Source organism: Protobothrops mucrosquamatus, unplaced genomic scaffold, assembly GCF_001527695.2.
Source record: "Protobothrops mucrosquamatus isolate PMUCROS unplaced genomic scaffold, P.Mucros_1.0 scaffold10, whole genome shotgun sequence".
Lineage (NCBI taxonomy): Eukaryota > Metazoa > Chordata > Lepidosauria > Squamata > Viperidae > Protobothrops > Protobothrops mucrosquamatus.
Window position 1 is genome coordinate 2378362 of NW_015386397.1, and position 24981 is coordinate 2403342.

Consider the following 24981-nt stretch of genomic DNA (forward strand, 5'->3'; position numbering starts at 1 on the left):
CTGTGTATATTTATTGTGGTTTTTATTATCGCCTGTTCACCGCCCTGAGTCCCGTAAGGGAGATAGGGCGGTATATAAATTCAATAAATAAATAAATAAATAAAAAGAAAGAGGCAAAAGAAACTTTCATTTCTCAAAGCGGCTTGCCAATATGCTCTCATCACTCTATTTACATTTAAGTAAACTTTTGTCTTATTCTTAACTTGCAGTTTTTTCTGAATTTCAAAACTAGGGAGCAAAAACTACAAGAAGTATACAGGTATATATCTTAAAGGAGCCAATATATCTACTGAGCTCCTTCTCATAGACAATATCCATGAAATCCAACTGACTTGTGAAAGCAAAAAAACAACAACATAGTAGCAAGCACTCAGAAGCAAAACAAACTGGCTACAGAACCTTCCATTTTCAATTTTGGCCTCTAATGAGAAAGGATCTCATGCAGCAATGCTAGAAAAAAAAATTCTGGGTAGCCTTCCTAAAAGGCCCGCCAATCTTGGCACTAACAATGGCCTATCTTACGTCTTGGTGTCTTTTGCCTCCTTCTGCATGATTTCCAAGATCATCTTGCAAGCAGCAGAACAGCCTTCTGGAGTTGAATGGATGCTTATTGCTTTCTCTGCCGCCCCCGCATTTTCCTTCCGATGCACATCAATTCTAGGGTGGATTCAAAGAAAAGCAAGAAATCACTCAATTTGAACACATAAATAATGATATACATCCAAGGAATCAGAAACTGATTTAAGTTGCTTCAAAATCTTGTAATCCTTATCTTTACAAAATATCTCCAATGCCTCATTTCTCATTTATTCCCAATTTGGGTGCATATGTATTTTAATTTTATTCACTTCCTCTAGATCAGGGGTCTTCAAACTTGGTCCTTTTATGACTTGTGGACTTCAACTCCCAGAATTCCTCAGCCAGGCCAAGTTTGAAGACCCCTGCTCTAGATAGCCTAATATAGGCCACTGAGTAATCTACAAATTAATGAAAGCATTTTATTAGAAAGGTAAAACAGTATACGACAAGAATAAAAAACAGCAGTCACAGTTATTATAATAGTAAAATAACATGAAAATCAAAGTAATAGAATTTGAAAATGCCTGATTCTGTGACAGAAATATAAATGTAGGTGCTAGAAGAACATACACTAGAAGAACATACACTAGGAGGCAACTTGGCTGACTTAGTCTCTACGGGCAGAGGACGAAGCTAACCCATTGGTGGATTCTCCACTCGTCATGCTGGAGAATCTCTGTTACAGCAAGACTTTTTCAGCATAGTGGCCATCTTTGGATGCAGTGCTGAACATATACATGAAGAACATTGAGGCATATGGGCTCGTTTATCAACATAGCTGTGGCAACATTATAAGCTCCCTCTTCAAATTATCCATAGTTTAATATATCATCCAAATGTGCTCAACTGCCTTTTTAAAAAAAAAAATTAGCAACAGAAATGCTGAAAATCAAATAACTCCCAATTCATTCTCATAGGAAAGAGAACAAAGAACGAAACTTGAAATCAGAGTAACACAAAACAACAATCTGATGCCCTGCAGATCTTTTGGAACTCCAAACTATAAAATGTTCACCAGAGTTGGAGGACACAGACACTGGATTTGAGTTTGGATTATGGCTGTGTAATGCTTGCTTCAAATTTTTGTTGAATTACTATGGTCACTATGCATCCCAGCAATATTATATAGTGTGGGGATACTACAGAAAAAGGGAGAGGCAGCAATATATATTCCTTGAAAGAAGAGCAGGGGAAATACAATTTTTTCTGTTAAAGAATAGTGTCCAAAATTCAGGTTCTTGCTTATTTATATCTGAATTGAGTTGTTGAGGATGCATTTATTTTCTCTTTGTTTCCTAGCTGCTTTTCTGTAATTTTAATTAAGGTTGGCCTCTTTCACATTGGCCTCATCTTGACCTTGGAAAGGAATTTTTTTGTTTTCTGAAGACTTTTCACTTTCCTTTTCGGTTCCCAATTTCGAACAATGAACCAAGATAGGAAACCCATTTCAATCCAAATTTCAAACTGATTCTGGGCAATCTCATAAATTAGATACCATGTATAGATGTGGCATAAGCCAAAATGTAATTTTCTAGTTTGAATTTGCTTTATGCCCTGTATGGAATTTAGCAACAAGTGAAAAAGCAGCTAAAGTGCTCCTAACAAAACAATATCTTACTTGGACTGTGTCTGTTTGGTTATGTTGCGGATGGTGGCACCTTCTTTACCAATAATGGCTCCCACATACTGGGTAGGAACAAGAAGCCGAAGGGGGATATCTACTGGTTGCTGTTTCACAGGAGCTCCTGAAGCCACAGGAGAACCTTGCCGTGGGGCACCCCGTGTTCCAAAACCACCTCGACGTCCATTCTCTGCACCCTGCACAGTCTGTTCATCAGGTATGTAAGAGACCTTCAATGCATGGTTTTCCAGTTGATGTCCATTAAGTTTCATGATAGCTCTGGATAAGAAAGAGAGATAAAATGGAAGGAGAACTAATCTGTTTACAGGGCAGGTTACGCTGGCTAAGGAGAAATTTTAAAGGGGCAGGTTACCATCAGCCCTGGGCTAGCGATTTTATTATTAAATATCTTAGTTGTATCTTATATATCAGTCCTGCAGCCTCCTTTAGGAATCCAACACTTATGTAGACTAAAGAACACCATCCATACCCAAATCCAACCCAGCAATCTAGAAGCCATGCCAAAGTTTGCAAAAGGAGTCAAAGAATCTTTAGAAAAAATATCCTAAAAGGATTTTTTCACCATTCTCACTGAATAGCATGAGTTCAGATGTGAAAAAATAGAAGCTTGCAAAATTTAGCAATTTCTCTTATTTGAAAAGTTATGGGCATTTTGCTGCCAACCTTGGATATACGTTATGGGGAATTAAGTAAGTTTAGACTTACATCGAAATCAATCATATACAAAGAAGAAGAATAAAAAGCCAACAAAGCTGTTTAAAATCATAGTATAGTAGGTGAACTAAGCCTTTTCTAAACTGATAAACTGAAAACCACCTTCCCATCTCACAATCAATGCTGCTTCATCTTTTCCAATGCAATCTCCCCCCTTATTTTGCCAAAAGGAAAGGAAAATGTAACACATGGAAAAAATAGTTCATTATTAATTCCTTCAATAATAATAATAATAATAATAATAATAATAATAATAATAATAATAATTATTATTATTATTATTATTATTATTATTATTTTTCATCACATAATCAGTCAGATGCTTAGACTGGATTGGGTATTTTTATCCATCCATTGAGTCTTTCCCAAGGATCTGGGATAGAATGTTGTTTGGTGATGATAAAGATATTTGTCAAAGAATGTAAAACTGCCTTTTTCAATTGACTGATAGCGTTTTTGTCAATGCCAGTGGTGTTCAAGTGGTGCTTTAGATGTTTTGAGATTGCATCCAGGCACCTATCATTTCTGGCACTATCTTTGCTTTGCCAGTCATACTACTTCTGCTTGCAGGTCTTGGTATTTTGTGATTTTCTCCAATTCTTTCTTTTCTATTCTGCTGTTTCCACATTATTATTGTTGTTGTTGTTATGATTATTATTCGCACAGTCAGCCAGATGTTTAGACTGGGTTTGGCATTTTTGTCTACCTATCAAGTCCTTACCAAGGACCTGGGGTAAGCAAAGGTGGATATTTGTCATGTTACAGATATCATCTCAAGATGGAAGCTGTTCCCAGTAAGGCCACCTGTTGCAATTGAAAGATGGCAAATTTGTCAATGCCAAGGATGTTCAAGTGGTGCTCCAGTTGTTTTGGGATTGCACCTACTACTACTACTACTACTACTGTTGTTGTTGTTGTTATTTCTATGTCATCTATGTCTGGGTGATTAAAAAACTTCTATATAACAGCACTTTTAAGGTTTCTTCATACACTTTTTCTGTTAATTCTATTCTTAATATATCACATTATTTTAAATGTATGTGACTAACACATTTGGAAAACTAAAAATCATTCAGGGGACCAAAGGGAACAAAATGCCTTTCTCCAAGTGGACCTAAACAAAGCAGGCATACTCTGGAAACCTCTTTCTCTGCCATGTCCTGAAATCATTACTTTCATATTGAATCCAGCCATAACCGAGGCAGCCTTACCATCCTTAGCTGTTTTGATGCCTTAAGCAGACAACACAGCCAATCTTACCTTGACCACTTTATATTGGTACAAACATGCTCTATATTTCCTGTGACTCTAGTCATTTTGGTTTGGACAGGGTGAGTGTATGACTTTTTGAAATATTATTTTAAAGATCCCTTTGAAATATTCCTTCTGAGCTCCTCTGTTAACCTGCTAGGTCTCTATGTGAATCTCCAAATAGAATCAAACCAACAGGGCTAGTAAGAGAGAGGCTGTGTGTGTGTGTGTAAGAGAGAGAGGAGGCGGAGGGGGGAGAGACATGGGAGAGAAAAGAACTGGCTTGTCTTCTGCTGCTTCATGGCAGATCCCTCATTAGGACCCATTTGTTGTTATTCAATTAACACAGACTTTCAAGAAAAATATTAAACCTGTGTTCAAAAGGAGACTTATTAATAGTTGACAAACACTGTGGGTGGGTGGCAGTAGAGCAGGGCTTTCTCCCGTCACAAGGAGCACTGAGTAATGACAGATGGCTAAGCTTATCCTGACTGGGGCACAGGGAAGCATATGTATAATTCTTTAAACTCACCTCCCTTTGCAGCAGACTATGGGGAGAAGGAAATTATGATGCAATTTTAAAGACAGAGGGCAAAGTATAATTGCATTTATAACTTTGTAAGATCAGAAGCTGCTTTTCTATTTCCTTATTATTTTCTGTCTGATCTCATCACTATTTTTACTTTACTTCTTTTCTAAAATATGTATTTTTTATCATGTTAAAATTTCTTTAGTTAGAAAGTATACATACATACATACATACATACATACATACATACATACATACATACATACATATATATATATATATAAACGTGTCTCCTTCTGTCTGAACCTGCCTAGAAGGGCAGCCTTTGCTGCATAGAAAATGAGGGTACTGACACCCCCCCTCCCCCCAGCTGCAAGCTAGAACAGAGGCAATTGCGACTGGGAATTAGGGCAGCAAAAACTATGCTGGATTAATTTTCTGATGGGTCCCAAACTGTAGGAAGAGCACCTTAAATGGAGAACAACTCAAAGACATCAAGGATTGTATATGGCTTTGATAATGGCCTGCAGTTCATAAAGCTAACCATAGATGGGGTGTTAACATTAACTATAACCCAGCATGAAACAATCTGATATGCAACCAAGCATCCCATGTACATTTGCCACTCTGTTAAAATCTTGTCATCTGAAACCTAGGTTTAAAATTCTCCTGCAAGTTCCATGAATTCTACACATTGCCTCCACATAGTGGAGCAGTAAGAAAGGACAGCAAATAATTCTATACAGGAAACATTTACTTTTAGATGGCTAAGTAAGATTTAATACATCACAGAATTTGCCAGAGATCATATCTGAACTGTTTTGTTGTTTGATGAAAGAAATATCCATTAATTAATCATAAAAGCAATATTCAATTAAAGCAGCATTCCTACATGCACTTACTAGAGAACAAGTTTTCTCTAACTATTTGAAGTACCTTTTTCTGCAAGAACTCCTGGACTGCTCCACAAAGAAGATAGTGATGGTGAGGATGATATGTGACAAGGCTTTAATCTAGGATTGTTAAGAACTTCCTCCTCTTCCAATTGAGAATGGAACAATATATCCAGACAAAAATAAGTGATATCTAACAATATATACCTTGATTGCAAGCCTCTATTTGTTCTCCTTTAAAAAAAAATTCTCTTAGAATATTTCAGCCCCAGAAAGAGACATATGTAATTAAGAGAATCCTTCCCTGATCATGTCCAAGATTTCAGAGAAGCACTGATTAAGGATATCTTACATACAAGTGATAAACTATAATTAGGTGAGACACAGATTCTTTGATAAATAAATCATAAACATGTTGCAGATCTAACAACCTGTCAGAAGCAGCTAATATAAATACCTTTCTGCTAGCTTTGAGTTCAGTATTCTGTGCAGGGTTATATACGCACACAAAAATACCAAACCAGAAACACTTATAACTAATAAAACTTTAAACTTACTGTCTGGTCTGTTCCCGGTTAGAATAGGTGACATTAACAACTGCTGTCTCGCTATCCGTATTCACTTGCAAATAAAAAAGAAAGAAAGAAAAATGTATCTAGTTTAGTTAAAATACACTTTATGGTTTAAATAGCTTAGCTATTTAAGTAGCTAAATCTTCACTTTTCCAAGAATACTAAAAACATGTAATATGACTTGTTTATTTTTGGATTAGTGGGATGTGTGTACCTCTCACTCACTATAGCTTAAGTATATGAGAAAAATAGGCTATTACATTATTTATCTCATCATTATTTAGAAATCCTTATTTTAGCTTTACATTTTAATCCGGGTACTGATTCATGGTCAATTTTTTTAAGATTTAAACACAATTAAACTATACTCCATCTTTTCATCTCAAGGAATTAAAGATCTCATGAATGCTTCCTTCATATGCAGCAGTAAAGAGTTCGACTTCCCCATCATTACTTGAGTTCCTGAGTATGGGAAAACAATACATGGTGGGGGAAGCCATGTTCTGGCAATATGCTGATCCCACATAGAGATGCTTCGCAACTTAATTTCGAGAACTCCAGTACAAGCTGACCACATCCTTACCTTCTATGCTAATGTGCAAATTGGATCTAACTTTTGCCCGATGATTTTTGTTCTTTTAGAATGTCCAAGCATTGTTCTCGATTCCAAAACTATATTAAATGTATCTTAAGATATATTAAATACATGTAACGAATGTATTTGCTTAGACAAAAATAAACACATTTTATTTTTAAAAAATACTAACAGCAGCTGAGAAAATGAGATGGAACACGCTGTTAGCAAACATGCAGGATTAGATGAATCAGAATCGACTAACAACACAAAGATATTTCCTCACAAGTATCTCTCCATGAGTTCATTGAAGCTATTTTGGAGTAAACAAATTTAGGATTAAGCTAGCTGTTCCTCCTTCAATCTGTGGCACTAAGATAGACGCAGATATACAGGCATTCCTCAATTTACGACTGCAACAGAGCTTGTCAATTATGATCATATGTCATGACAGGCATAAAGTGTGTCATCACATGACTGATCTAATTTTATAACCTTTTTTTTTTTGCAGTGGTCATTAGGCAAACCCATTTTTTGCTATGGAGTATTTCTGCCAAAAATTAGAAGTACATGCCTGCTTTCAGCAAAAAGATAATAAATTGTGGTTATGTGATCATAAATGTGGGCTGGGTGCTGCTTGCCCAAAATACTGTCATGTTACTGTTAGAGGGGCGGGGTCTGGCTGTTCAGAATTGGATCATAAGTACCTTTATTTTTGGAGTGGGGGGGATGTTCCATCCTAAGTTAAGGACTACCTCTATTTCCCAAACCTTCTCATGAAAACTTACCTTGTTCACAGTTTTCCACAGTACCATATTGAGCCAGCAAACCATCCAAGACCTATTCAGATAAAAAACAAACCTACTCAGTTAAAAACATACAGAGACACAGATACATAGACATGGACATAGAAAAGAGGGAGGAATTAAGTCATGCTTAAAATTATACAAAGCAACACAAACCTGAAGAGGTAACGTGTTTCCCAGAAAATAAGACCTAGCTTGATTTTGGGGGTTGGGCCTAATATAAATCCTACCCCAAAAGTCATAGCATTGTGGTTACCCGAAGGGTAGGGGTGATGTGTGTGGCCAGCTTGAGGTCTCTCGCATGGAACATGAGGGAGCCCAGGAGGGGATGGGGGGAGCTGGGGGGGAGGGACAGGAACTACGGAGTTTTGCATGGTACAAATGAGGTAGAAGATATTATTACTGCATCAAAGCCATTTAGTCCGAGGTGACCAGTGAATGTGGTTTCACCTTTTACACAGTCCCTTGACTAGAAAGGGTCTAATTCAGGGATTGTTCCCCTTTTCCTTCAACACGGCCCAAGCTCCCCGCGCTTCTTTCCAATTCTGCCTCAAAGCCTCCACGATTCAGTTCTCTCCCCGGCTTCCCAGCATGCAGTCCTAACCCCAGCCCCCTTCCTTCAACTACCACCTCCTCATTTACCTATTTCCACCCACGAGGGGCAGGCTTTCTTTCTCCTTGCTTGTTCTTCTCGGGAACTGTTTTCTAGCATGGCTTTGAGGCAGCAGCTGGGTGAGTTTCAACTGCCAGGTGTGGCATCTCGATGCTGTGAGTGGTGCGCTGCAAAAGTTTTGCTCGTTTACTTTCTCAGCACCAGAACATGGGCCATTTTGAAAGGAGAGGGGAGCACCGCCCATTGGTTTTGGCTTATTGGAGGGCTCTGCCCGGTTTAGCAATTGGCTTACGGGAGGGTTCCTCTTCAGGCTGGTGTATGCTGGGTGCTGAAGTTCTGTCCAAGTGAGGTTCAGCAGGTGGAGCCACGCTGTGGCCCCGGACTCCCAGGAGGAGTCAGGCTTGCTCCATGGCAGCAGCAGTGGCGGCGGCAGCCTGCCAAATCTGCACTGTCCGCAGCACTCGCTGGCGGTGTGAGCTGGGTCAGAGGTTGGATCGGATCTCTCTCACAGGCACACACACAGAGGTTGGATCGGATTGCTCTCCCTCCCTCCCTCCCTCCCTCCCTCTCTCTAACACTAACACACACACACACACACACACACACACACACACACACACACATTGGATTGGATCTTGGCCTGCTAAACCTCCCTTCACTAAATCAGACAGAACTTCAGCACCCAGCATTCACCAGCCTGAAGAGGAGCCCTCCCGTAAGCCAATTGCCAAACCGGGCAGAGCCCTCCAATAAGCCAAAGGGCGGTGCTCCCCTCTCCTTTCAGAATGGGGTGTGTTCTGGTGCTGAGAAAGTAAATGAGGAAAACTTTTGCAGTGCAGCAAATCGACAGTATTGAGATGCCACACCTGGCAATTGAAGCTCACCCAGCTTCTGCCTCAAAGCCATGCAAAAAAACAGAGGAAAAACAAAAGAAAACGGAGAAAAACAAACAAGAAAGAAAGCCTGATCCTCGTGGGTGGAAATAGGTAGATGAGGAGGAGGTAGCTGAAGGAAGGGGGCCGGGTTAGGACTGCATGCTGGGAAGGTGGGGAGAGAACTGAATCACGGAGGCTTTGAGGCAGAATTAGAAAGAAGCGCGGGGAGCTTGGGCCGTGCTAAAGGAAAAGGGGAGTGATCCCTGAATTAGGCCCTTTCTATAGTCAAGGGATAGCGTAAAAGCTGAAACCACATTCACTGGTCACCTCGGACTAAATGGCTTTGGTGCGATAAAAGTATCTTCTACCTCGCTTGTACCTTGCAAAACTCTGTATTCCTGTGATGGGCCCCGCCTTCCAACCTGGTCCTCCAGCAGGTCTGCTGCCCCACCTGCAATGGCCCTACCTCCTCCCTTCCGCGCCTCTGCCTGCAAAATAAGACACACACCCCCAAAATAAGCCCTAATGAGTCTTTTGGACCAAAAATAAATTTAAGACCCGGGCTTATTTTGGGGGAAACACGGTATTTTTTACTTTCCCCCCAAAATGTATAACAAAGAACAAAAACTAGAGACAGCCAAGGGTTTCAACTGGCAATGCAAATCCAAATAATGTCACTATACATTATTATAGACCTTTCTGCACTTGCCTTTACCTGAGCCAACAAACAAATCCAAAATGTCTTCTTCTATAACATTTGGACAGGTGAACACACTTTAATATTGAAACAGTTTGGATTATAAGTGATAAACGTGATAAACACTCAGTTCATTGCAGCAACTGATTCCCACTTTAGATCCCATTTTATTTTAAGTTTGTTGTGATGAAGAAAAAAGGCAAAGTTCACACTGAAATTACTAAAATGTTTCTGCAATTAACTATTCTTAGTGGGAATCTGGAAAGGGAGTCTAGGTTGATTTCTATCACAATAAATAAATTTCAGATTATGAGGTACTAGTCATTTCTTGTTCTAGGCAACTGTTTCAGGCCCACTCTCTGAAATATCCCAAGCTCTGCTCCCTGCCCCTTGGGTTCCCCAAAGCCTATGGGCCTTCTCTGTATGGCATCCTGTCACTATAGTACTGTAGTATCTCTGTAATCTGTCATAAGGGCAAATGACCATGGGGGCACCGCAGGGGTTATAACTTTGAAACGGATTCATATGTAGCTTTTGGACTGTGCATTATAACTTCGAACATTCATTAAATGGCCTGTTATATCTCAAGGACTACCTGTATTCTATCTTGGTTTTTACAAGGCTAAACAAAGATAAGTAACTTCATAATTTCAAAAACTGGACACTAAAGGGGAACTTAGTTTTTAGGAAAGATTTGTTTTAACCATTCAGTCATGTCCAACTCTTGGTGACTTTATAGACAAGTGCTCTTCAAGCTATCCTGTCAAGCACCGCTTCTTTCAGTTGTTGGATGTCCATCTTTGTATCAGCTTTGATATTATCAATGTTAGCATCATTAACTTCTCCAATGATTTTGCATACATGATGTGATCTTGTTATTTTGGCTTCCAGGGATGTATCTAGTTGTATATGCTTCAGCACCACTCTGTTGGTTGTTCTGGCTAAATCCATGGTATATGCAATAATTTATGTCAGCATCAAGTTCAAAGGTGTCACTACTTCTTCGGATCAGCCATTCTTCGTGTCTAACTCTCACATCTATACCTGATTACAGGGAAGACTATTGCTCTAACTAGGCTGCTTTTATATTTATATCAATATATCTCTGCTCTTCCAGATCTTATTCATGTTAACTATTGCAGTGCAGCCTAAGGTTATCCTGTGTTTGATTTCAGGAATAGAATTGCCATCATGAACAATTTTTGATCAAGGAAGATAAATTCTCGAACTAAATTGCTTCCTCGTTGATTTTAAATATCTCATGTCATCTGCAGTTGTGGTCATTATCTTTGTTTAACTGAAGTTAAGACTCAATCCTACTTTTTCACTTTCATCCTTGATTTTCCAGATCATTGTTTCTGGATCTTATTTAGTTTCAGCCAATAATATTGTATCATCTGTGTATCTCAAATTATTTATGGTTCTTCCCCCAAACTTCACTCCAACATGAGACAGTTCCAGATCTCATTTACAGATGATCACTTCAGCATACAAATTAAACAAAAATGGGGATAAACTGCATCCCTGTCTAACTCCCTTACTGATCCTAAAGTTAATCTGTGTCACCATAGAATATTCTCACTATTGCCTTTTGATCATCTGATAGGTCTGATCAGGTGGATTGGGACACCAAGATCATGCAAAGCCGGCCATAGCTTATTGTGTTCTACACAGTTAAAAGCTTTTCTGTAATTGATAAAATACATATATAGATCCTTTTGATATTCATGTGCCTTTTCCATGATCCATCTAATATTGGCAATGTGATCTCGAGTAACACCCCCCTTTCTAAAGCCAATTTATACATCAGATAACTCTTGATCAATGACATTCTGTAACCCCTGTTTAATGATCTTGGGATAGGGAACAATGGTGCATCCTTATACAATAGAAAACAAGGAATAGCTATCAACTAGGAATTATTATTAGATTTATATTCTGCTTTTATTTTGAACAACTCAATATAACTGGAAAATCTGGTTAAAACTAGTCATATTTTTTCTTGTTCTCTCCTAGTAGATGTCGCAGCAGGAGAACAGATGGGAAACAGAGGGAGGAGATTTTCTTATATTTTGTCAGAGACACATATCTCAAAAGATACCAAAACTCTTTGAATTACAACAAAAACCATTCCTGGCTGGGTGTTAAGACCACATTCTCTTTCATATCATCAGACTTACCTCCCACCGAAGCTGAGGTGGGATATTTCTTATCTGAATTTTGCGGCTCCTAATTGGAAAAGAAGAGGAAGAAAATTATTTAAATTAACAGCATGTTAATTTAATTTAAAACTATCATTTACATACAATAATATAGCTACAGTATACAAGAGCTGCCTTACAAAAGTCCAGGTGATCATTAGGTTTTATTTACTAAACAAATGGAACATCAAGATACTAAAAGTACAAAATAAACCAGAAAAGAGAATCAAAGGAAAAGATAAACTCTCATTAATATGTGTACTCTTCTCAATTATATGTGTGTTAAGTATATTAAATATATTAGATCTAGATATAAAATTAAACACATACATATACAAATATAGGTAATCTTCGATTTACAATCATTTGTTTAGCAACCATTTGAAGTTAACTGGCATTGAAAAAAGTGAGGTACAACATATCCTTGTACTTACATTCACTGCAGCATCCCCATAGGCATGTGATCAAAATTCAGGTGTTTGGCAACTGGCATGTATTTACAATGGGTTGCAGCCTCCTGGGGATCATGTGATTTTAAAAAAATATATTTTTGACTTCTCAAGCTAGTTTCCGACTAGCAAAGTCAATAGAGAAAGCTGGTTTTAACAACCATGTGATTCACTTAAAAACTGCAGTGATTCATTTAACATGAAGCTCGTAAAATCAGATATGACTCGTTTTAACAACCACCTTGCTTGGCAAAGGAAATTCTGATCCCAGTTGTGGTTATATGTGAAGGATTACTTGTACATATACATTCTCTACAGAAGACTTCTAGATATCAGCAAAGAACATAGAAAATTCTAACCATCTGCTGCCATCTAACAGTTGTCTGGATGTCTGCAATCCAACTATGGTAGCTCAGTAAAAGAAGTTTATTTACAAGTAGCACAAATGTTTCATACTGAAGATAGTAAATAAGTTTATATACAAATGGAGAATGCATTAGATAGAACTTCTCATATAGGGTATTATCTCAGAGTTATAATTGCCCTTGACAAAAACTGTGAGAAAGCAGCTTTCTCTACACTGCAAGTTCTTCTAGATAAAAAATAGCAAATCATTTGGGTGATCATTTAAGGGACAAATAGTTTATACTGATACAAAAGAGGAAATATGTTATGATAGCTTATAAATGGACTTTATTGAATTAAATTAAGCATTTAATATTTTGGTAAAGATGTTTTTTGAGCTCTTTCCTATAAAACTTTGTAAAAGTTCCTTTTTGCCACATCTAACAAACTGAGTCTCACTGTTCTTTTCTGTTGATACACATGGATCTAAACTTAATAGCTACCCAAGTTATTCTATTTATTTATTCAACAAATTTATATATCTGCCCATTTCACAAATGTGACTTTGGGAGGACATAGAGCAAAACCAGTTAAAAACAAATATGAACTATTTAAAAACTATTAATCTATATAAATAAAAATGTAAATGTTCGTTTGTTCAAAATTTTAAATCTCTGAAAGTTCTTCACCGATTGCTTTGAAATTTTGACACAACGTTGCATTCGAATATGCACGTGTTTTTATATACCTATATTATATAAATGTCACACCTGTGACAGGTAAAAACATGCTTTTTTGAAAAACAGCGCCATCTGTTGGACGTAAAAGCAACACACGCTTTTACCAGACTGAGCCACAACAACACGTGACCGGGTACAGCTAGTCATAAATAAAAAGAATACTGTGGAAGAATGGACATCATCCTAAACATAATGCAACCATCCAGCAGGCTTCCCTGTTCCCATGGTATCCCCAAAGTTTTCTTTTTCTACAATACATCTTTCTCCAAAATCCATCAGCAACCCTATTCTAACCATCATATTATCTTAAAAAATAGGGTCCCTCAAGGAATTGCAGAGCCAAGAAATAAAAGAGTATAAAGTAATAAAATGAAAAACTCTGCATTTCAATTTCCTCTCTCCTATTTCCTGCTTGCCGTATCCAATTTTCTATCATTCATTTTCTTCTCCTTGGCAAGATGATAGCACCTCTTTCTTCAGTACCAAGATTGAACATAAAGAAAAACTGGATTGGAAGGCGAGTTAAGAGGCAAGAAGGATTAATACACTCAAAAATTGAAGATAATCTGTAAGAGACTGATCTCCAATTTCCTAAGAACCAGTTTGGTCTAGTGCTGTGGTGGCAAACCTATGGCACACATGCCACTGGTGGCACGCAGAGCTCTCTGTGGGCACACGTGCCATCGACCCAGTCCTAGGCCTGTAGCTGGGTTTTATAAAACCTTTTCGCTTTAGGCCTCCACCGCTGTGTGGAAAAAAAAAAGGTTCAATCAATCAATCAATTTCAACTTCTCGCGGGAAAAAAAATCTTGCAAAGTTGGAATTGGTTGATTGAACTTTTTAGTCCCACCCAGTCTGCCATTACCACTGCAGCCACACCTACCCAATTGACCATGCCCACCCAATTGGCCACACCCATCCAATGGGCCACGCCCACCCACGATACATGAGTGGGTTTTGGGTTGCAGTTTGGGCACTCAGTCTCTAAAAGGTTCGCCATCGCTGATCTAGTGGTTAAGGTGCTAGCTAGAAACCCAGCGACTGTGAGTTCTAGTTCTGCTTAGGTATGAAAACCTGGGTGATTTGGGGCACTTTCTCGCTCTCAGCGGAAATCACCTCACAGGGTTGTTGTTATGGGGAAAATAGGAGGAGGAAGGAGTACTGCATGTGTTCACTGCTCCGAGTTATTTTTAAAAATAATAAAGACAGGAAATCAACCAGCCAACAAACTTTCCATATCATTTAATACAATTATCAAGACAAGTAGGTAAGAAAGAAAACAGAAATCCTTTCCGTTCTTTTTCTGAATCATAATATCTCTCTTATTGTCAAAACAAAAACCAATCTGCATGCAGATTGTATTTGCAGTGCCTATTTGCATGACAGTCCTAAGGACATGCTACACCTAGCAGGGAGCAAAAGGTTATGTCCTTTTTTTAATATTCAGTATAGATGTTCATCTATGGCGGGGGAATCTTTTTTCAAATCATATTTTGAGGGATAGAAAAGCTTCTTTCTTCTCTTACTGATGCAATCGGAACTTTAACGCATCACACAAACGAAACAATTTCTACAAGTGCCCAAACAGCGCAGAAGGTTTTTAATTCCAATCAAATTGGGGAGGAAAAATTTATGCCTCCCCATCTCATGTGCTACATTTGTAATAACAATCCAGGCAACAAAGGGACAAACTGCAAATTAAGCATCATGTACTACCGACTATGATTAAGGATGCCCATATATTCAGCATGTACAAGTTATTCTAAGTCTCTATTAACTAGAAGTAGCCATGTGACCTGGTCCTAGATAGTGCTTGGATTTAGCTGTTTTCATTCAGGCCATTTATATTTTGTTTTTGCCTATTCTCAATTGCAATGCAGTGCATTGTGCCAGAAAGCACATGAGTCAGGACAGAAAAGTACAAGAGAAACAGCAGCAGTAACTGACTGGAAGAGTGGACATATGAACAAGTAGGCAGATGCTCCCCTGATGTTTCAGGAGGATAAATTCATGCATAAGCAAACAATGAGCATTTAAGGCTTCAGAACACGAGTGCCAGCAACCAATCACCATCAAGGATCATCCTAAACTAATTATCATTTATATAATAAGACAGGCAAAAAGTAGTTGGCATAGTAATAAGGTATTTTTATTTGGAAATTGTATGTGTGTGTGTGTGTTGAGAAAAATAGTCGAACACCGGGATAAATATAAAAACAACTGTTTAATAAACTAACAACTGTTTGATAAACTTAGCTTTCGTCGGCTAACTGCCGATGTTGTCAGAGTGGAATGCCAGAGGTTCGAAAGCCTGCTTATAAGACCGGCAGTTTATGTGCTCATAGAATGTGTTACCGGTCTACCCGCCCCAGTTGACCGTATTGCTTCTAATAGTCTCACATCCATCTGTATACTCGTACGCTCGGGGATCATCGCCTCTCTTGTTGTCATTCTCTTTGCCCGCTTTGGACGTATCTGAGTACACATTGCTGTAGGATGGTCCCCCAGTGCTTCCTGTCCTATGCCCCCCCCATTGTGAGTGTGGCATCTCGCCTCCCCATCAACATGAATATACCCGGGATTTGCATTTTTAGTATAATTAGAGACAAAATTGATAATTAGATAGATAGATAGATAGATAGATAGATAGATAGATAGATAGATAGACAGACAGACAGACAGACACACACACACACACAATTGCTGGTAAAAATACATTGAAATATGTTCAAAATTGGAAGATGACAATATTCTATTGCCCAAACCACAGCTTTTTATCAGAGATATTTATTTGTTTCTATTATTGATTTTCGGTTTGATTGTGATTTTATTATTGTCCTGTGAAATGCCCTGGAATTTTTTAAAACAGAAAATAAGGCAGATTATTCAATTTTCATAATATGCAAAATAGGCCAGTCAAATTTGTGGATATGAACAATGGCAGTTCTGTCTTTGACCACCATATGGAGATTCATGATTTCAGTGTTTGAGGTCTTTTTTAAGTTCCTAGAAATTCACTTCCTAGATAAAAATGGTTCATTTTTAGTCCAACTGAGTAGAATCATGGTAGGGTCTAAGCCAGACATGCATAATGCACTGAGTAAATGGCTCTCCTGGATCCAGGCAACCTATAACAATCCAGGTTTGATATATACCATGAAAGAAACATACAATTTTTTAGTAATGACAACAGTGTAGGCGTATAAAACACATTTCATTTTTGAACCATCTCAAGCACAAAACTTCACAAAACTTCCCACTTTAAATACTAAAATGGTGATCAAAGCACAAAACTGGCATTTCAAATCATGCTATGTGAAATTTCGGTTTTTTAAATTCCCTATTGAACTAATAGCTTTGATTGGCAAGATGTGCTAACAACTCATCAACATACCAGTTCTGGAGACCCAACAGGGGAAAACTGTAACTTGGTGGGTTTGCTGGGATGCTTTCAAGATTTAAGGGGGATCCGAAGACTTGCTTGCAAGAGTACTATCTCTTTGCCACACAGGTATATATAGTATGGTGCTTTTGAGAAATGTCTGTTTGCCCATAAATTAATGGTATTAATATGGCCATGCAAAGGCAGGAAGTATCAAGATCTCTAACCTGAGATCAATAGTTCAAAATGCAAACAAAAATTAAACTGGTGGATCAAAAAACAACAACACCCCACCAGTCTCCTGGTGTTAACACTAAAATTCCAAGAATATTGTCTGCAAAAGATCACAGAAACAAACGTAAGGAAAGCATGCAGAGTATAACTCTTGGAATTCTTTCCTCTTTCTGCTCTAGGTCATAAGATAGAAAGGAAGAAGATATGGTCGTGGAATAGAAGAATGAACACCAAGCCACCGTTCAATTGCCTCTTCCAAAAAGATGCACCAGGGATTGCTTTCTGGACTTTTTTTTCCTTCCTTGCACTTTTGTGAGATTTGGACATTTTCAAACACCATCTTCCCCCACACCAAGTATGGTCCATTTCTGTTTGATTTTTGGAGTTATCCTTTTGACAAACAGACAAAGGTACATACTTACAGACTACTGACTTCCATTAATTTGGAAATAATACAAAGAACAATGCAATCATAGGGTAGATACTCATGAAGCCAAATCCAGAACTCATATATAATTATATTTCCTTCTTGAAACCCATTGGGTAAACAGGAAGGTTTTGTTTTCAATGCAATCAAAGCATTCCCCAATTCATCCAAAACGTGCCCACCATCTCCTCTTCCACAGCACAGCAGCAAGAACACAGGAATTAAATTGGCAGGGATTTCTTACAAGATAATAAAAAGCAGCACGCCTCTTTCCTGCCTAACACCTTTTCTGCCTAACACTTCCATCTCTGGAGGTTTATTTTTCTCCTATTCTGTATCTGCCATATTTATATTGTTTTAATTATAACTTCCCAATAAATGCAATTCCTCACCCGACACAGAAATTTTAAAAATAGCATCTTGCTTGTTTTCATTTTTTTCATATAACTGGATCCTCAATTTTTAATGCAACCATTTTAGTGGAGACATTTTAGTTTCAATATCTTGATATTCTTTAAAACAACTAAGCTATAGAAGCAGCCATCAGGTACTGTGTCCATTTCATTAAAAACCATTAGGAATGGTCTTTGAATCTGAATAGGATGTTTACCTTAATATTATACTGCAATGTGCATTATCTCCCAAATATTGGCCAAAGGCCAAGTGAAAACGGAATCTAGCAACCATAAACTCATTGGCCAAGCTTTTTCTGGTTCTTGCTGTTTACCACATCCTGTAGGAAAATCCTACATTATATCCAGTTCCCTAATGTTTCTTGTCTTTAGGACTAGATTCCTGTCTCCTCTCTTGACTCTCCAGAGCATTCTGAAAATCCCATCTGTTGGAAGATGTGGTGAACAAAATTACACTTGGAGAGCGTCAGCTTGAATCTCAGGAGGTTAATAAAGAAGAGAAAGAATCTCTATAAAGAGCCTAAGGGTTGTCTATAAGCATATTTTAACAGCCAGGCAAGACTAAAGCAAAGATGTAGTAAAGAGGAAAAAAAAGAATAATGTCAACAGAGGATTTTAATAAGTCCTCAGATGCAAAGGGAAATAGCTACTTCTCATTTCCCGATTTTGCTCTTTGTAATGCCTTCTTCTCAAAATAGAAACCGGGAGAATTTTCAGTGCCAAAATAATTCATTGCTCTGTAACAGCTGCCACACACAACTACAGGTGGAACATGTCCATTCCATCAGACTTCTAGGAGGTCCCTAAATTCACTAAACAGCTGCGATTTAGAGTGGTGAAATGCAAATACTATTACAGATCCATGGCCATATGTATCATTATCTACCTGCTGTGACTATATTTCAAGACAAATAATATTTTATCTATTGGCCCCTGCCAGTTTCTGTAATTTATGCAGCTAACCTCCCACCGACTCACAAAATATGGGAAACTAGTTTTATTTGCATGCACAATTTATATGTAATATATAGCAATAATTCACTGGGTTATTTCTCATTCTGGCTAATTCTTTTTTGAGTTCTTTGATGGTATATAAGGCTTATAAAACAAAAAGACAGAACAAGAGTGTTTAAACATTTTTGAAATTCCACAATGATTGGATATTTGGTCAACAGCTATATTGTCAATCTAGCCATTTTACAGATGACATAAATATTTCTTGACACATCCCTTAAGTCAATACTTCCCAAACCTAAATGCATTACCCAAAATTGGGCAAACATGATTTTTTTCCTTTGGATAATGATACAAGAACACTTTACCCATCACAACAGGGACATTTAAACTGACTTGAAGACCTCCATATTTACTAAAATATACTTGAAAATCTCCCAAAATATTCCCATTAAGACAAAAACTGATGAAATTACTAATGGAAATTTGTTGAAATGACAAATATTCAATTACATTGTTTTTATAATATAGGTAATCCTTGAATTACAACCATTTAGCCAATGTCTGAAGTTTCTCTAATGCTTAAGGAATGGACATGTGATCCTCAAACTTTGCTAAGACTTTCTGATAAGTCATTTTGGGTTACTAAGGAAAATGTTTGGGAAGCAGTGCCTTCAGTATTTCCAAAAGGTTAGGTATCAACTTTATGCCACACATCACAATCAAAATTGTGAGACCTTAGCAGCTATGTGCCATAATGCTCTTCATTACACAATTAATAACAATTGATAAAACAAATGATAAAATATATCTAGAAAGAGAGACCTGGACAAGATTACTCGTTAGTGTTTTAAGAGTTTGAATATTTCAAACCTAAATACTGTCCAACAGATGAAAATCACAGCATTTTGTTTGTACTTTTAGAAGGAATTGGCAATAATGCTACAGTAGCCCATTGCCAACTGATGACCTTTGTATGCCAAATACAAATCATGAGAATTACAATTCAATACATTTGGAAAGTGCCAACTGATGAAAGCAGTGGAAAACAACAGCTGGGCTCTAGAGTACTCTATTGAACAATAGGTAATCTACCTTTTTATCGAAACTGCCTTATTCCAAATCAAACTACCAGTCTATCTGGCAGTATCTATACTGCTGGCGGTATCTCTCCAAAGTCTCAGAGCAATCTTTCCCAGGTATACATGAAATGCAAGGATTAAATAAACCTGGAATCCTTTGCATACAGAGTGAGTATTCTGCCAATGAGCTATGGTATCCTCCAATACATCCAAGAATGCAGCTGGGCAATATTTTGTAATTAGAAGGGTTTCAGACCTAATTGTCTAGGAAGAGGAAAAGTAATAAAAACTTTTCTCCCCTAAATTAAACCAGTGTAAAAGAGAGAAAATACATTCCTAGGCTATATTCTACATTTTTATTCATTCTCTCCCACCTGAGTACTATTCTGTATCGAGTTTGGATTTGAGGTTCTATTAAAACACAAAATTATAGCTGCAAGCCTGAACTTTGTCCGGAAATAATGGATGTACATCTTTCACTCCACAGTAATCTCCAAGCAAATTCATCTGCCAATCTGGTGTAGTGGTTAAGGCACCAGGTTAGAAAGGTCCTGCCTTACCATTCATGAAAGCCAGCTGGGTGACTTTGGGCCAGTCATTCTTTCAGTCTAAACCTAACTCACAGGGTTTTTGTTGGGTGGAAAACTGAAGGAAGATGTGTTGGATATGTTCGCCATCCTACGTTATTTGAAAAAATAATAAAAATGAGATACAAATGAAGTCTGAAGCACATGGAAACTGAGCAAAGATGCATCAGATTAAAACATTTAAATCTGTGATGGTGCCCATGCTCTGGAACAGCACCCTCCCCAAAAGATTTGTGAGGTTCCCATGTCCAGAAGTCTCCAAAACTTGGCTGTTCTTCCAGATGTTTGGACAGGGTGACTGAAAAGCTCCTGTTGCTTGTGTTTTGCGATATATGTAGTATGGTTATCCAGGTGTACTTTTTTCTTCTTCTTTTTATTGTTTTCTACTCTTTTTAAACCACCCAGAATTGTTCTGAAGTTAGGCAGTCTCTGGATTTAATTAATTAATTAATAACTGTCAATCTAATAACAGGATTTTAAAAATCAATTAACAGCCATTCAGTGAATCAAAGATTGTCTTGTACATCTAATTCATTACTTAAATACATGCCCTGAAAGTAGGATGAGGGAATCAATTAGGAGATCCTTTTAGTAGCAGCTTCTGAAATACACGTTCTAGAGATTCTACCCTACCCATCCCATCCTAGAGACCTATCCCAACCCTACCCTATGCTACCGGTATTTTGTCCTTGATCTTGGCTTTTGAGAGAAATGCAGTTGTTCGAGTTTACTGAAGGAGTGTTAATGCTCTCTCTCTCTCTCTCCCTCTCTCCGTCCCTCCCTCCCTCTCTCTCTCTCTCTTTCTCTCTCTCTCTCTCTCTCTCTCCGTCCCTCCCTCCCTCTCTCTCTCTCTCATTTCCAAGTCCAATTGTTCTTTTTATTTTCATTTGTTCTTGCATTTAGTTTTGCTATTTAAAATTAAAGCTGTTTAGGTGTTATCATCATCCTCTTTTCTTCCATCTTTGGTGATTCAAAACTGAGTATGAACATAAAGAGAGCTATGCTGAATCAAAAAGAGTGCTTATATATAGGCCAGCTAGGATGTCAATGGGACACCCCTACAGAACATACCCATCACGTGTTGCCTATATGTATATCCCACTGTAATTTTAAGATTCTTGAATGAAAAGATGATTTCTTCAAGGTATACCATACAAACATACAGTAAAAGTGCTTTTTTTGTTTTAAGATGTGTGTTCTTCATCACTATGTTGGAACCCCTTGCCACACAATACCTCCATCAGACAAGCATTAACTGCATAGAAAAGGGAAATGGGTCCTTGCTAAGTCCTTAGAATAAGACATGGTGCCAACACTGACCTTATTTAGACACCAGGCAAAAACATTTTGACTGATATAGGCATTTCTGAGAGTTATTTCTTTTATTCAGTGGGTATTTAAATCTACATTTTGCTAAATAAGTGATTACAGCTGATTTCCAACAACAACCTAAGCCACAATCAGGTATTTTGCAAATCTCCCTAAACCAAAAGCAAAATAACCATGTTATGGCTTTGGTTTTACGATAAACTAGGTACTGGGTTTAATAGATGTTTCTACCATCAAATTTGGAAAGAATTACAACATTCACTGAACCAACCATAATCTTTTAAATGTTTATCTGTTACCTTTGTTGGGAGGGTTGACACTGGTGTTATGTTATAGAAGATTGTTGTGAAAGGCAACAAAATGAAGGATGAAATAAAATATTTAGATTAAATAGGGACAAAATGTACACCTGGGAATCAGAACAGTACTTATCATACCCATTTGCAAGGTTCAAATGCTCTCCAGAACAAGGCTAAAACTCATTACTACTGCAGAATAGGAATAGCAATAGCACTTAAGACTTATATACCGCTTCACAGTGCTTTACAGCCCTCTCTTAAGCGGTTTACAAAGTCAGCATATTGCCCCCAACAATCTGGGTCCTCATTTTACCGACCTCAGAAGGATAGAAGGGTGAGTCAACCTTGAGCAGATGAGAATTGAACTGCCAAACTGCAGGCAGTCGGCAGTCAGCAGAAGTAGCCTGCAGTACTGCATTCTAACCACTATGCCACCACAGCTGATAGATGCAAGATCTTGGGGGGGGGGAAGCCTGCTGTAATTTATTATCTTTAATTTTACTTCAGTGAGATTAAAATGGAAGGCATCAGAAGTTTCACTTTGAAATATAAAAAGAAGAAATTAGGAAAGAAAGGCTCATGTTTTAGGGTTTGGGGTGGGCTACTTTTTTGTTCTTTATGACCCACAAAACTTGGCAAGAGAAAGTAAGGAAAAGTTTACCTTGAAATTGGGAGGGCATATTTTAATTATTAATGAAAGTAATTAGTCGATTAACACCCTATGGAGGCAGTTACTTTATGTTATATGTAAAGTTTGAATTCCTCAGAAAAGATTTGCACAACATATCCATTCTCTCTGCCTCCCACCCCCAATTCCCTCCCCAACACACACTTTTTCTGTAGATGTCTGGCAGCACTGGCTGGGGTAGGAATTGGTTAGACACATGTTTTCCTCTATCAACTTAAATCCCTCTGACCCTTCCTATATACTGCATTCCTTGAATTCCAGACTTCTTAAACAATGGCTCCTCAATTCATTTGGGGACATGGAACAGCATTCAAGCAAGAGATTTCATTACAATTTCCATCCCCCCATCAAAAAATAAGGGGCAGAGGGGAAAATGAGGCAGAGCTTTCTTTCCAGTGAAAAACACATTACTGTTTCCTTTTCATTTACACTACAAACCTCATCAGAGGTATCTAGCGTAACCATAATGTATTTTTGTTTTTGTTTTTAAAATCATCTTTGTTTCCAAATACTTGGATAAATGTAAAAACTAGCAAAGAAAAATGATCAATTCAGAACATATTTTAGTCTTCAAAATAAGAAATTCAATTGGAAATTACCCATCCTTCTATTTGTTGATTGGGTTTTCAAAATATCCAAGGAATCATTCATTATTCTTTATTAACTTTATTATATCAACTTCCTAAGCAGAAAATCATTAGTCTTGAAAAAATGTTTCATCTCATGATTCTGGGTTTTTATTTCAGAGAAATTAGTAAATCATAAGATTGTTACGCAATCTTGTAAAGTTTTCTGGTTTGGATCATTACATATCTTTCTGAGTATTTTTTCTTTTCTTTTAATGTTTCAAACTGTTAATTCTTAATTCAGGCCATATCCATTGTTAATACTGTATTTGAGTAATATCAGAAGATGATTTTCATATTTTTTTTACCTTTACTATGTTTATGTATGTTCTTTTACCTTTATTATGTTCATATTTGTTTAATGATGGAAAAAAACGTTATCTGAAGCAGCAAAACCAATTATATGTACTAGAATTTAAATCACATCGACTAACAAAAATATTAGTGAGGATTCAGATTGCCAGAAACAGGTAGATCTCATTGAAGTCAATATGAAAAGTTCAGCATGACTTATTTATTTCAAGTATGCCTAAGTCTAATTCACACAGTCCTTGAGTGAGTGACCATGCAAAGTTATGATGGTGCTGAACAAAGAAATATATAAAAGTGACCACAGTTACAGCTGTTGCAGCACCCCTGTGATTACGTGCTTGTGATCTCCGCTCTTGGCCTCCCATATGTATTTATGACCAATTGCAAAATGCTCTGCAATTAGGTGGTCACTATTTACAATCTTCCCTGCTAGCTTCCCCAGTAAGACAGTGGGTAGTTACAAGCTACTGCCTCTGAAAAGCCTCCCTCTATTCTCTGGGGCTGGCTGAAAAAGGACCATGCCAAAATCCAAGCAGGATTTTCAGCCATGAAGGATTAAAGTCCCAGAATGGAGAGACTTGTATCTCAGCTTTGGGGGTGAAAATCCTGTTTCAATTTCAGCCCCAGAGAACAGAGACTAAGAGAAGGGTTTTTTTAAAGGAACATAAAAATGAAGTCCACTTGGGAGAATGAGGCGGTCTCAGTAAGAAGAATGTGTGCACCTGTGAACAGCTGGAGAAAAACAGTGAAGTAGAGTACTTTGTGTATGCTGGCAGGCCAAGTGGGTGGTAAGTTTTTCCAGGTCTCAATGGGTTTACATTGCCACGTGGGCAGTGAGGTATTCTGAACCACAGCAGCTTTCCTTGCACTGGTGGGTGATGAAGTTTCCATGGGTAGCTATGACTTTGTGCTACACTGCAGCAGCACCCCTGCTTCAAGCATGGCTTGCACCACACCTACCCCATCCCCAAGGCATCCCACGATTACCAGAGACTCTGCTTAACGGCCCACCAGGTGCTTAATGAGTACTACCGTGAGTGCTGGGAATGCTGGTCAATGAGCAAAATGCTCCTGTGATGTTTCATGTAGCAAATACTTCACTCAATGACTGAGATTCTGGTTCCAATTGTAATAATAAGACAAGGAGAACCTGTAGTCTAAATCTAGC

At 37.8% G+C, this 24981-nt stretch overlaps 1 protein-coding gene across 2 annotated transcripts in view; it reads right to left on the minus strand.

Moving 5' to 3' along the window:
- Nucleotides 1-24981, minus strand: part of IGF2BP1 (insulin like growth factor 2 mRNA binding protein 1) — a 61517-nt gene that overhangs the window by 11461 nt on the left and 25075 nt on the right. Inside the window, exons 3-7 of one of the 2 annotated variants that reach the window (XM_015810476.1) lie at nucleotides 11926-11974; nucleotides 7543-7594; nucleotides 6166-6229; nucleotides 2198-2479; nucleotides 523-657 (exon numbers count right to left, since the gene is read on the minus strand). In XM_015810476.1, coding sequence (XP_015665962.1) covers nucleotides 523-657; nucleotides 2198-2479; nucleotides 6166-6229; nucleotides 7543-7594; nucleotides 11926-11974 — 582 coding nt within the window. The remainder of the gene's footprint in view (nucleotides 1-522; nucleotides 658-2197; nucleotides 2480-6165; nucleotides 6230-7542; nucleotides 7595-11925; nucleotides 11975-24981) is intronic. The other variant, XM_015810477.1, reaches the window with a different exon arrangement.